Source organism: Xenopus laevis, chromosome 9_10L, assembly GCF_017654675.1.
Source record: "Xenopus laevis strain J_2021 chromosome 9_10L, Xenopus_laevis_v10.1, whole genome shotgun sequence".
In the NCBI taxonomy this organism is placed as follows: Eukaryota; Metazoa; Chordata; class Amphibia; order Anura; family Pipidae; genus Xenopus; species Xenopus laevis.
This window is the reverse complement of record NC_054387.1, coordinates 76864448-76879597: the sequence shown is the minus strand read 5'-3', so window position 1 is coordinate 76879597 and position 15150 is coordinate 76864448. Positions and strand designations below refer to the sequence as shown.

Sequence of the window (15150 nt, the reverse complement as noted above, 5' to 3'; positions counted from 1 at the left end):
CTAATACATCTTCTTGTCTGTCAATCAAAATCTTCTGTGTGAAAAGAGAATGAAGAAACTGATTGCTGAGAAGAGGATATTGAATTGTTATAAGTAGAGAATTAATGATTATATTTAGAAAGTTTCTTATTTGCCTGAGATGAATCGCATATAAAATTTCCCTCTCTCATTGGTTCTCTGAAAAAGACAGAATAGTCCCGTCATATTTTGTCACACAAACAAACACATAAATTTCATATTCATTTCATATTTATTTTCAATGGGGTTGAAAACCTGTTTTAAAATTTTTAAAAATTAAAATAAAAAAATTGCTTGAATCAACAGAGACTATTTCCATTGACTTCTATGGAAAATCAGCAGGTTTTACTTGCTAAGTTTTTTCATGCACATTTTTGGCTTTTTTTCCCCCTTTTTAGCACTTTTATTTTCCAGCATTAGAAATAAATTATATTATTAATTACATTCAAAGAAACACCAAACCAGTGGGTTTGCACTTGATGATGTAGGGGCAGATTTATCAAAATGTGAGTTTATTTTAACAAATAAAAAAATCGCCCACCTTCTATTCATTCCTATGGGATTTTTAGAACCGTATTATTTATCAAATGGTGAGTTCTAACTTTCAACCATTGATACATACAATTATAGATATCCCATAGGAATGCATAGAACATGGATGAGTTTTTATTTATTAAGCTCTAAACTCAGATTTTGATAAATCTGCCCCTATGTGTCCAACAATCCTCAGACAGGCAGTCTAATTTACGATCAGAAGAGAAAATGTAAAGTGCTAAAATTACACCATTTGTTGTGTGCATGGATGTTATTCAAAAAGACACACATAAGCACTTCCAACAACTTGTGGCAGGGCAAAGGTGAATGTCCAGCCTGTTCTAATGAATTGCAAACAAGTGCATGTGTTGATGCAAGGGAGCCCTGGAATTACCATCAGCTGAAACATGGCGGTATTTCCAGGGTTTCACTAGCGAGTTGTATTAATAGGCAAAACTGACTTGCGCCAACCAAAAACACTAATGCCTTTATTAATGCAGAGCACTAGCCGTAACACTATTTGAAAACCATCTGGTATACACCTGTTGTGTGTAAAAAAAAAAAAAAAAAGATATTTGCATCCAAAATTGCAATTTGCAACATTTGTCTCTATTATACATGAGGCTGACTGTCTGGATTTTTAGATCTTATGCAATTATTGCCTTTTGGCATTAGTATTAGACAACAGATAGTTGCACAGTAAAATTCTATACCACTGAATTGAATTTGTACTGTAAAGTAACATGATTGGCCTAGTTGATAACATTCATGCCATATTCTATCTGTAGGACACATACATTTAGTTAAACCTACTGCTGACAGAGGTTTTGGTCACCAACACCTGTAGTTTTACTTGCTTCCATATTTGTCAATATACTGTTGCACAATTACAAGGCATGTATTGTTAAATTTCTTGTGTATCTAAAAATATTGTACATCATTTGTCTTTGACGACGATGAGGCTCAAGGGATAAGCAATGTCTCTCAAGAATTTTAATAGCACATTTATTTTATTGGGCAGATCTGCTTGTTAGATGATTTTATGGCTTCATTTATCTCTTGGTTAGTGAGAGTAAGCGAGTGAGAGCCTTATAAACATACAGTACATAGACCCAGACAAGTTCACCATCTTACCTAAGTGGAACAAATAAACATTATAATACAACACACCAACAACACAATAAATACATTTAAAATACACCTTATTAGGACAAAACCAACACATTACAATTTCTATTTTAATGGCATGCCACTTTTAAGGCATCAAAAATATCACACAACAGGAGAAACTTGCCTTCAGAAAATGAGGGACATGTAAAATTCCAATAATTTTGGGCGTACAGGCTGACCTATTAAATTGCATGCATGTTAGCAACAGGCACGGATGGACTGTAGCATTATAATTATATGGCTAATGGGCAAAATGGTTGGTTCTGACAAGACATAGAGCCCAAACCACTTCTTAGATAATGAACAGGGGAATTATTTAACTTAATATGAGTGTATCCCTTGCTCTTAACAGACAAGTATTAGTAGACAGATACATGTAGTCAGTTATGTAAGAACTTGGATATTAGAAGAAACCAGTGAGTTCCATAGCCATGTAAAGCCAAAAGACCACACGACAAGTTGCTTTTTAAGCTCACATACTGGAACTCCAAGATGACTTCTACATGTTTTTTTTTGGAGCAGGGGGCATTACACTTGTAATTTTTGTATGGGTGTGCATGGGTTCAGTTTTTATAAGAGATGGAGATATGATGGGCTGGAAGGCTGGCCTAATTAAATGTCCTCCAAATGAGGGAAAGGACTATAACCTTCAAAGTTGTTTGTGATCTATTTGTATATAAAAGTCATCAGCTTGGGACCATCATTGGTGACCACCATGGCTTTAATGTACCTACTTTCTGGTCTTCAGCCAACTTAAGGCATACATGACATTGTAAACCTTGCTTTCACTTTTAATTGGATGGTCTTTATAAAAAATATACTGTGTAGGGCAAAGCTATGGAGAATTACCTCTGGAGTTTGGGATAGGTAAATTAATCCATGCTTTGCATGATCATGTACAACATTGTACTTTTTTAAAAAAAAATAAAATAAATGTCTTTATTTGCACCAAAAAGATACATATAAAAGAACAGAATGAGACATGCATTATACAACAGTCATACATAGGGCTACATATATAAATTAGAGTAGGCCTACACACATTCTTTGACTCATCCCCTATAATCAATATCCTACATTAATCATCACATTATCGTAGCATTAATGAAGTTGCACTTTTCTCCCAGGAACCCCACACAGTTCCACCAAAGACTGTATCAAATGGAAGGCTATCAGGGCATTTATAAATGTTCTCATGTGTTTAAGTTCCTGTTAAGGGGTTTCTCTCTGCTAGTTCCAACAGTGTATAGTTTATCCATTGTATAATTCTTTCATTCCAATTCTATTTACATGAGAATATATATGTTACTACTCTGCTATATTGTATTCGGTAGAAAGTGCAACACAATGAATTGTTTTATAGTACAGGAAAATGCTGTCACCTTGTCTTGCCTGGAGAAATATTTACTGTCATATCCTTCCCTAAATACTGGCCTGTCAATTGGTAATTACAGGACGTTATAGTTTATAGTTTCCTGCTGTGCCTAGAGCTGATGTGAATTAGATTTTTTTCTCCTTTTTTGGGACGCACAGTCCTTTGCAGCATTGGATCAGATAAAATAGAGACCATTCTATTCATTATATAGTATGTTCTGAAAGCTAGGAGTGTTTTTGTGTCCTATTGAAGCATATTATGTATTGTTTTGTAGCCACCCTAAATGAGCACAAAATGCATTGAGGTCTTAATGGGTGCACTGAAATTAATTTGTTAGCAGACAGAACATTGAGTACTGAAGCTGTAGAGGTTGACAAGTTAATCTAATATAACAAGAAGGGGTAGTAGGTGTCAGTATAAAGCCTCTATATATAAAATATAACAAAATAGCATGGCTAATCCTATGAACATTCTTCCTTTTTCCTTTATTTGCAAAAGGCTTTTCCTACAGTGTGTTTGCTCGCACTTTCCCTTTCACACACTTACAGTTCAGTCCTTAATGTTTTATTGAAATTGATTTTAAATGAGCACTATTTTTATTGCGCATAATGACTTCCAAACAATCAAGACTTTATCTTGCTTTCCCCATTGTCTGCACGCTAGTTTCAGGCAATATTTCCAAAGTGATTCATTGAATTCCATATCTTAAAATGGATCCATCTGAAAATGCACTAAAGATTATCCTACCGTAATTGTCTGGCAAATTATACTGATTTAAAACAAATTCTTGTCGAAATGCAAATGTTAAGTACAGCCCCCAAAAATTTTAAAAGCGCCAATTTGTTGTTCTGACTTGCTGGGAAAGCTGTATGCATTCACAAATTACATGTTTTTCATGTACTGTACAGTTGTTCAGCATGTTCCCTCTTCGTTATAAATTCGAACATAAATCCATTTACATAGCAGGTTAACTAACATGTGCAGGTAGCTGTCAAAGATGTGAAAGGCAAAAAAAAAGTGGGCGTGATATGCGCGTAAAATGTCTACTTTTATCATGAACAATCGAAACATATGTCAAAGATCCCATGCTGTGAGACTGTTCTTGGAACATGCCATTATGCTTTTCAAAAAAAAAAAAAAAAAGGATATAGGTTTTAACAGTTTTTACAGGCAATGAAATAGGAATCCGGCTATAACAGAGTTTTCTAGTTCATACAGAAAGTTATTGCTTTAGGGACACAGGAGATAAAGTTTGATAAGTCTTTTCCTTGAGACATAAGGCCATATTTATCAAAGGAGAGTTCTTTATAGTAAGCTAGAGAACCCCACAGCTCTGTTTGCTTATATATGGGATTTTAGTGTTTTCTGCTGGCATGAACTGTGTGTTCATCATTCGATTAAGATGCCCCTAAATGTTTATTCTTTGATGTAATTTGCAGTGCAACAGAATGTGCTAGGCCGCCTAGATTACATCCATACATATGGAAGATCACTTTGTCCATGTGACTTTAGTATACCAGCTATTGCTCAGGTTGTAGACCTTAATCACAGCCTTACACTGGCCACTCACTTGGCCACTAACGCAATGGGCTGATCTGGTTTTTGGAACATACAGTGGGTCCTATGAATGCCCATCAGATGAGAAATGTATTAACGCATCGATTCAGTCTTATGCCAAAATGTTTTTCGAACTTGCACAAAAGATATATGTTTCAGGCAGATATCAGTCAGACAGATCAATTGGTGGGCCTCATACATGGGCCAACAAGCTGCAGCCAGAGATGGTAGCTTTTACCAGCCTGTGTATGGCAATTATTATTATTATTTCCATGTATTTTTAGAGCATCAACATATTGCACAGTGCTGTGAAATAAATGTGTTTATACAAAGAAATCACATGAATTTCATGGAACATACAGAGTTACATACAGAATGATCAGTACTGGTACAAAAGGCGAGGAGCTTACAATCTAAAGGGGAAGTAAATGAGACACAAGGTGTGGTAATGGGCAAGATCAGAAATAAGCAGATGAGAGATGTAGCATATGGTATTGCATTTGGAGGCTAAACAGAGTGAGGGTAGACTTCTCTAAATAAGTGTGTTTTAAGAGATCTTTTCAAAGTAGAAAGGTTGGAGAAAGTTGGACAGACTGTGGAAGAGAATTCCAGAGGAGGAGTGCAGCTCTTGAATGCAGCATGTGAGGAGGTAATGAGAGAAGAGTTGTTGGAGCAGGTCCATAGAGGAGCGTAGTAAGCAGTTGGGTGAGTATCTAGAGATGAGTTCAGAGATGTAGCGCAGGGCAGAGTTATGAAGTGCTTTGAATGCCAGGGTCATTAGTTTCAAATCTAGGCAGACTATATGAGTAAGCTGTTACTAAGGCAGCCTGCATTGTGTCTTCAGCACAACAAATTTCTTAAATCTGTGCGTTGTGAGTGCTAGCAATAATCTCTTCATATATCTCCCCTGTGAGGTTGCTTTCACTTACAGGTGTAAATCAGTTGTTTTCTTAAAGGCAAATTGCAGTAAACCCATGCTGACTTATACAGCCGCCTCACTTTAGAACTGTCAGGTGACTTTCTGTGCAGAATGCACACTCATTTTCTCTCACTGATTGGATGAAAAATATCCACACACTTGACTTAAGCTATATTTTATGCACACAGACATAGTTATATTGAAGTCCATTATTAATATTGCAATGTTTGAACATATGCTGGGCATGTGCAAGTAGCTTGGCTATGGGGGGTGAAGTAATGTGGTCAATGGTCAACCAGACATTTAATCTCCAAAGGGAGATCTGGTACCTAAAAAAAGGTTCATAGTTCATATTACTAAATATTTCATTGACAGCACTCCACTTCTTTTGAAAAATATATCCGTGCTGCCTGCTTTGGATAGAAGGCTTCATATCTGTAACAGAGTTGGTTTCGGCCATTTCAAAGCTATGCAGATCTGATATACTTGCAGGTTATCATATCACTCTAAAGAGGGACTTTGGGGCAGTTTTACTAAAGGGCAAAGTGGCAAACGCTGGCGACAATTCACCAGCGTTACCACCCGCAAGGACATCGCTGATTTTCTAATGGGCGCAGAGAAAGAGATAGGCGCTAGCGCTCATTCGCACTCTATCACCAGGCGCCAATTCGCTCTGGCGAATGGACGCTACACCACAATATTACTGTGGATTTTACTGAACGTTACCTCTTTCGCCAGACTTGCCGTCGCCAACTCAGACCAGGCGAAGTGCAATGGAGTGGTCTGAATTTTTTTTGGGTAACTGGTTTCCCTCATACATTTTCTAACATATGGAACATTAACTATACAGTGGGCTCATGTGTAGGGGATTAATACTAATGTATTTATTCAGGTTCCCTCTGCATGTGTAATTAACAGTGGAAATGTAATGTATTTGCTGCAACATATAACATAAAGACATCCATTCAACTTTAAATTTCCTGCCATATGCAAATGAACCTGAGTACAAGACCTCTAGGGAATTTGCACTAGGCAGAAGTCACCAGCATTCGGCGCCCACGCTGAAACTCTATCTCGAAACTCTTTTGTGAATTAGCATTGTATGAGCGAATCTTCGCCTGCTGAAGAGTAGTGATAGGTGCGAATCGGTCACTGGCGACTTTTCACTGGTTAGTGAATCTCCCCCTTTGTATTTTAGCTGATCACTGCCTGTGGAGGCAATAACAATGGGGCCTTCTTTCATCTGTGTTTTAAAGTTTATGTAAAAAAAGTAAAGTTAATCAATGACTGAAAAGCCAAATCAAAAGTTGCCGACAATCACTTTCATAAAAACTACTTTGTCAACTTTTGATTTGTCTTTGTGGTTACTGGTTGATGGGGTCATTGACTCCATGGGCCAGTAACCAGGTAAGCTTAGATGGTTACTATGTAAATCATAGCAGCCAGATAGCTGTTGGAATTCCAAGGTGATCTGGATAGTTGCAAAACAAAAACATTTAAATGTTTTAAAAAACACAAAAAAATTAAAAATAAACTCACCCCAGTATAATTCTAAAAGTTAATTTTAAACTATCTCTTTAAAAGTACCTTTAATTCCTATAGAAATCAAAGTGAGCTGCGCTGATCCAATTGGTCCTTTTTATTAGCAACTCAGACTTTTTTTTCGCTAGTAATTGTCCAAAAAACTCACATTTTTAGAGGTTTTAGTATCCTCCCTCCTAGATCAGCAATTTTTCCTTTCTTTTTATATTTGCATCTTTTATTAAAATTAATGGCATTCATGGTTTTAGAGAAAATTTGTTTAATCGAGGTTTCAAATACCACTAAAATTCGAATTGTTTCTGAAATATTCAAGTCACTCTTCACTATCCCCCTCTCAGCATCTACTCTCTTCAATCTCCCTTCATGCAAGGAGCTGGGAGTCTGATTTTGAATGACCGTTAAATGCAATACATCTTTTAGGGGGGGCTCTTTTTGCCTAGAAGATGTATTAGAGCTCATTCCATTAAAATCATCAGAAATCCTGTTTCTCTACATGCAGAATTTGTGCAAAAGGCACTTATTTTTTGTTAGATTTTGTTTGTACTGGAATCAGTTGTTTGAGTGAGCTCTAATACATCTGCTAAAAAACAGAGCTCCCATATAAATAGAGAGAGAGAGAGAGAGAGATATTGGATAGAAATGTCAATGAAAATCTGACACCCAACTGCTGCAAGAAGAGAGAATGAAGAGAACAGATGCTGAGAGAGGGATAGTGAATATAAACTTTATTATTTCAAAAACGGTACAGAATTTTAAACTGAATGTAGTTAGAAAGTTTCTTACCTCAGTAGCCTTTAATAAATGGGCCTCTGTGTGTATTCCTCGTAGAAGATAAAATAACTATATATCCTGGCAGATTAAAGGACCAGTAGCTGTACAAAGTGAATATATTTTTTTTAAATTTAATTTTACCCCATGGGTTTCCCTACAGGAAGTGCTGGGTGGATTTTGACCCAGCCGAGCAAACTTTTATGATGCCACTGGGGCCATAAACCTAATTCTCTATTACATGGAAAAAATCCTGTTTTTTCTACTACAGGTATGGGATCCATTATCCAGAAACCAGTTATTCAGAAAGCTCATAATCCAAATTGTCAAAAATTATTTCCTTTTTCTCTGTAATAGTAAGAGTACCTTATATTTGATCCAAACTATGATTAAATTAATCCTTATTGGAAGCAAAACCAGCCTAATGTTTACATAATTTTCTAGTAGACTTAAAGGAGAAGGAAAGGTTAAAACTAAGTAAGCCTTATCAGAAAGGTCCATCTAAATATACCAGTAAACCCCCAAAGTAGTGCTGCTCTGAGTCCCCTGTCAAAAGAAACACTGCATTTCTTTCCTTCTATTGTGTACACATGGGCTTCTGTATCAGACTTCCTGCCTTCAGCTTAAACCTCATTGCCCTGGGCAAGAGCATGCTCAGTTTGCTCCTCTTCCCTCCCCCCCCCCTTCTCTGCTGTAATCTGAACCCAGAGCAGGGAGAGACTCCGGCAGGAAGTGATGTCACACCATGTTAATACTGCAGCTCCTATCCTAAACAAACAGAGAGTTTCTAGAGCTATTTACTCAGGTATGGTAAAACATTCTACAGAATAAATATAGCATTCTAGCTTGCACTATTGCAGCTAATCTATTGCCAATAAAATGCCTCTGTAGCTTTCCTTCTCCTTTAAGGTATGAAAATCCAAATTACGGAAAGATACATTAGCCGGAAAACCCCAGGTCCCGAGCATTCTGGATAATAGGTCCCATACCTCTACTTTGTATTCAGAAAGCACAAAACCTATACCAGTATAGATGTTCTCCTTTATTAAGCACAATTCTAAATTTGTTTTTATAATTGTACAATGGCCATAATTTGTTTTCTTTCTTGACTATTTACAATAATAATCCTTCTGTTCCCTATATTTCTAATGTTTCCCATTTTCCATAATAAAATTAATTCAATGCATTTTCATTATTAGTAATTGTAACTGATTCATTTTGAAAAGGACTTTTGTTTTAATCATGTTGCCATGTTAGAGATCGGGTATTCCAAGGACACTAGTAAAGCCAATCCCATCTGACTTGTATTCACTTTGTAGGTACAATGATCTTCTACTTCGATGCCGGGAGCTTGACACATGGACCCAAGATCTTTCTCTCCCAAGTGTAGTGTGGATATCAGGATTTTTCAACCCCCAGTCCTTTCTCACAGGTAGGGAGCACATCTCAACTCATTAGTAATTTACTGCTACAGTAATTTTTATAATTACTGCCAGGAGGCCTCATTAAATTTGATCTAATGAATAAATATTGTATTTTTCAACATGATTACCAGAATAGCTTAAGCTGAGTGCCATAAACAATTATTTCCCTCCGCGCTTATCATACTTGAATGGCTGTTTGCTATTTTAGAATATATTTATCAAATGATGAATACACATTGTATTGTACTTCAGGATATTAGATATGGCAATTAAAGCCAGGGAACTGATTCACTGATGCACATGTATAAAATCACCCATATTTATAATGCTAAAGATGTGACCTTTTAAAAGACTACTGGGTTTCTGTGAGAAGATGTTTAAGTATTGGTTAAATCACATTTATTTTATGGTATTGACCCAAACTCATGATACATTTTTATAGGACCATTAAAGCGTTTGTTTACTTTCCCCTTTGAAACACTTAAGATGCCATATATGCCTTTCAATGGAAAATGATTTTGAACATAGAAATAATTAAGTGCAGTAAGGCTAAATCATGCCCTTGACAAGTGAAGTACCTACACAGTAAGCACTCTTCCATGCACTCTCCACTCCGTCATGGGTGGGCAGTCTGATGAAGTACATCTGTTTACATTGTCTTGTAGAGATGCCCTGGTTAATCTGAAATCCACAGGAGCCATGGTTGGGTAGGTTTGGGTCCCAAAACCATTAATACTTTGTGAGTTAAAGGAAAACTAAAAATTAATCTGGCAAGAAATGCTGTATTTTCTGACTTAACTATGCCATCCTTAAAGGGGTGGTTTACCTTTAAGTTAACTTTTAGTATGTTATAGAATGGCCAATCCTAAGCAACTTTTCAATTGGTCTTGACTATTTTTTATCGTTTTTAAATAATTTGCCTTCTTCTTCTGACTCTTTCCAGCTTTCAAATGGTGGTCACTGACCCCACCTAAAAACAAATGCTACTTTTTATTACCTATCTTTCTATTTCTATTTATTTCATATTCACATCCCAGTCTCTTATTCAAATAACTGCATGGTTACTAGGGTAATTTGGCCCCTAGCAACCCTATTGCTTAAATTGCAAACTGGAGAGTGTCTGAATAAAATGCTAAATAGCTCAAAAACCACAAATAATAGAAAATGAAAACCAATTGCAAATTGTCTCAGAATATCACTCTCTACTAAAAGGTAATTTAAAGGTGGAAAACCCCTTTAAGGTTTAGGATCTGTTTACTGATTACTGATCGAAGCCCGCAATGTAGAATGAGGAGGTCCCCATCTTGGATATTGTTAGGATTATCAGTGACTGCACATGAAAGCATATGCTCAGTGTTTCTGTGCAGCTAGACTTAGGGGTCATCACAAACCATTAAGCAGAAAATTAGGTTTTCCTGTCATATAAGCAGGGCTGATTATTAAATTCTGATGCAAATTGCACTGGTTTGGAGCTGCCATGTAATGCTAATCAGAATTAATTACTAATTAGCCTTGTATCATGACATTGACATTTTATATATGCAGTATACAGTAAGCTCAGGTAATTGGGCATGTGCAGTGAATCAGCAGAAAAGAAGATGGGGAGCTACTGGGACATACTCAGAGGCACAGATCTTTACTGCTAAAGGGCTGCAGTTGGGCTGGTATAGAAGCCCCAAATATAATGTCCAGCATTGCTATCCTACTTCTTTGCTTTGTTTTCCTTTAAGCCAATTGGTTGGTTGAATTGTCCCTGCACTTTCAGTCTTCAGCTGCTCCTCTCTGTGACATCACGGATAGGTTCAGATAAAAATTCAGTCATAAAAATCATCTCAGCTTTAGTTGTGGGTTGTATACTATGAAGTGTGGTTTGGTGCAGGTTATATTTTGGTTGATCTACTTATCACTACTGTGCCCATAGTGAGTATAGGGGCCATTAAAGGGGCTGTTCACTTTTATATTGACTTTTAGTATGATGTAGAGAGCGATATTCTAAGACAATTTGCAGTTATGGTTCATTTTATATTATTTATGTTTTTAGAGTTGTTTAGCTTTTTATTCAGCAGCTCTCCAGTTTGTAATTTCAGCAATTTAGTTGCTAGGGTCCAAATTCCCCTAGCAACCATGCATTGATTTAAATAAGAGACTGGAATATGAATAGGAGAGGACTAAATAGAAAGGGAGGGGGGGTTATACGATTCACAGTGCCCCCAAACAAACCAAGGGCACACATACATGTTAGGCCAAATGAGCCAATTAATGGACAAAGTTCTGTCTTTTACTCCCACACTATATTCACTGCTATCTATATTTCAGTTTGGTAAGATTCTGTAATAGACCACTTAATATATGATATAAACTATCTGTTGGTTAAGTATTTATTCTGTGGGTATAGTTTTGCTTTAATTGGAAGACGTAAAGCATTCATACTCTTGGTATATATCTTTTAAATGTCTGCTGAACACTGTTGCAATTTTGCCATGCACAGTATATTTTGTAAAATCTGTGTGTAGCAGGCCTGAAACAATGTTTATAACTAAGCTTGAAATGTTTTCATGTATTTAAGTGAGTATAAAAGTTGCCTTCAAGTAAGTAAATCTTCTGTTTATCCCAGTGCGTACAGATGTTGCATGTGTATAAGAAAAAGAACTGACAAGAAACAAATTATTTTTACAGCTGTCATGCAAAGTTTAGCTCGAAAAAATGAATGGCCTCTAGATAAGATGCATCTTACTGTTGACGTTATGAAAAAATATAAGGAGGAGTTTTCTCAGCCTGCTCGGGAAGGAGCCTACATCTATGGTCTTTACCTGGAAGGTAGGAAGCCAGTTCCTCTGCAGATAATGCATTATTCATTGAACTTGATTCTTCTTCATTACGGGGGTTATTTATTAAAGGTCGAGTTGTGTTATCTCAAAAAACATTTTCACTAAAAAGCAATTTTTTTGTGGAAGAAAGACTCATTATATAGATTTATTAAAGTCCAAATTAAAGTCCAAATCCAAAAATATTCCACCTCAAACTTGCCGAGTTCATGTATAAGTCAATGGCAGATGTCCCTATCCCATTTTGAAGATATTGTGGTTTGCGCTGGGTTTCGTAGAATAATCCGAAGAATTCTAGCATTTCGGCCAGCAAACTCGCTAAATTCTGGTTTGTTGAGCATTCGGATTGCTGCATGAATTTTTGTTTTTTTTCTTGATCTGATTTTTTCGAGTTAAAATATTAGTAAATAAGAAAAATTTGTGGATGGGAGTTTGTTTGAGTTTGTTTTTTATTAAAACATGAGAAAAATTCCGATTTTAGTAAATAACTCCCCAACATGTCGGTTTGCCAGATACTTTTATCAGACTGTTTTTAGAAACTATTCGTAAGTGTTCCAAACTGAACTTGTAAAACCATAAACCTTAGTCAAGAAGAAATGCTAACCATTAGAGAACAATGTTTAGCCAGATTGTCTCTTATTAAACAATGACACTAAGATGAAATAACTCACCATATAATGGAAGAGGCCCAGGTGCACCTCCTTGAGCCTTCAGCAAAGGGATCGGATCAATAAGTCAATCTTACAACCAGGCAAATAAAATCAAATAGAAACATTATTTATGTAACCAAATGTGTATACTTCCAGAAAAATATGCACAAGGGATCAGCGCCTGTGGCAACAGAAATAAGGAACTCGCATAGCGTAATACGTTCGATGTAAATGGTATATATCACCATGTGCTTTTAATTAGCTTACTCTATGTGTGTTCCCCCTTTTTTTGGTTTAGGTTATTCTATAAGTGCTCCCATTTCCCTTATACACAACTGGTTAAAGGGAACAGGTGCTGGGGGGGTGCAAATTAAAAACAACTTTAAAAGCCAATTTAAAAGCAGAGTCCTTCGGTGCAGCGATGGGTGAATACAGTTTTCAACACCTCCACCGTTTGGTAAAATTGCCTACTTACAAACCACTCTCGTGGTCAAGCGTATTCATTAACTCCTCCCGAGTGGTCTTAGCTTGACTTTGTATCCTCCATAGACTCCAGGGGAAGGATAGAAAAACCGGAAATAGTATAATAACGTTTTATTTAAAAAATCTTAAAAACAATAAATACACTCACATTTTGCTCTCAATAAAATCGCATTCAGTCCAGTTTGTTGTAATTTTTCGAAATCCCCAGGGATGGTCCTTGCCAGCCGGATCCAGACCTCCTTGTGGTGTGCGTGCTGAACTGGTAAGTGATCTCCTTCTCCTAACGCGTTTCGCTGTTATTCACAGCTTCATCAGGAAGCACCCCCCCCAGCACCTGTTCCCTTTAACCAGTTGTGTATAAGGGAAATGGGAGCACTTATAGAATAACCTAAACCAAAAAAAGTATACACATTTGGTTGGATTTTTTTATCTACAGTGGAGAGACTGTGAGGTGATCGGCAAGAAATAACTTAAGAGACTGACATTTTTTTATTGATTGTGTGTTTTAAACAATTGATTCTTTATTGTAACATTATTTATGTACTGCAAATGATTTAAGTGCCTTTTACAACTTTTATTTTTAGAAGCAGTATCAGCATACTGGTATGTTGCAATAGAATCCTGCACAAGCTAGGCTGTAGAACAATTTGTCAGTCTTCATAGATCCACAGCTTCCTCCATGCAAAATTCTGAAGCTTTTTTTAAATCAACACAGCCATCCTGATTACGTTGATGAGACAACCTTCACTGAGCTCTTGGTTTATAGTCTGTGCCCAAGACAAATCCTTGAAAAATGACACCAAGGCCACTGTCCGTCTAATGGAAGCTGTCATATAGGCTTTGGTGGAAGCTCCAGGGTTCCCAGATTTAGCAGACTTGCATCTAGAGAATCAGCTACACGTATCATTTTGACGTCAACCAGGCAGAACATTCTCTGTGAAACTGTGTCTGATTTGCACCAAAATGCAAGTGGATGCATCAAACTCAATTTTATCAACTTCCCCAGGCATCCATAATAAAGCTGGAATAATATCATTTTTGAAGACATAATTTCCTGTATGCCATTATGCATTATTTTTTATGAAGTACAATTACTGTAGCTTAAACATCTTTAGATGTTCATCAGATTATATAGGAAGGGGACATGTTAAAGGAGAACTAAAGCTTAACTAAAGAAGTAGGCTAGAAATGTTGTACATTATGTTTTGGGCTTCTGTACCAGCAAAAGGCAACCACAGCCCTTTAGCAATAAAGATTTGTGTCTCCAAAGATGCCCCAGTAGCTCCCCCTCTTCTTTTCTGCGCACATTCACTGCGCACATGCTCTGTTCTGCTGTCACTTACTGAGCTTAGGGACCAACTCACAATATACAGTACACATAGAATATAAATGTCACAATATAAGGCTGATTAGTAATTAATACAGATGATTACTACATGGCAGCACAGAAACCAGTGAAATTAGCATCAGAACTTAATATTCAGCCCTGTAGCATCAGCTTATATTACAGGCCAACCTCATTTTCTGCTTGATCATTTGCGACGACCCCTAAGCTTAGCTTCTCAACAGCTGCTCAGAGCTCACTGAGCATGTGAGTGTCACAGACACTTTCCAAGATGGTGACCCCAGTGACAAGTCCTGGTCCTTCCGGAATATCTTGCTATGCATTTGCGTATGTTCCAATTGAGGAAGGGATTTGCTTTAAGGACCAACAGAAGGTAGAGCGTATGATAGTAATAGTGTATGATAGTGTTAATTCAGTGTCAGTCACTTTTGGGCCTGATGGCAGCCTTTCAATCTATGACCAGCTGGACGGGCTTTCACGTTCGGGATGCACAGCATCATTTTTTTAAGATCTGGAAATCATGCTCTGGCAGTTGGAGAA

At 36.9% G+C, this 15150-nt stretch overlaps 1 protein-coding gene across 1 annotated transcript in view; it reads left to right on the top strand.

The window, feature by feature from the left end:
* The window catches only part of LOC108701849 (dynein heavy chain 11, axonemal-like), a 154559-nt gene that overhangs the window by 138244 nt on the left and 1165 nt on the right, over window positions 1-15150 (top strand). Inside the window, exons 64-65 of the mRNA XM_018236864.2 lie at window positions 9203-9315; window positions 11984-12124. Coding sequence (XP_018092353.2) covers window positions 9203-9315; window positions 11984-12124 — 254 coding nt within the window. The remainder of the gene's footprint in view (window positions 1-9202; window positions 9316-11983; window positions 12125-15150) is intronic.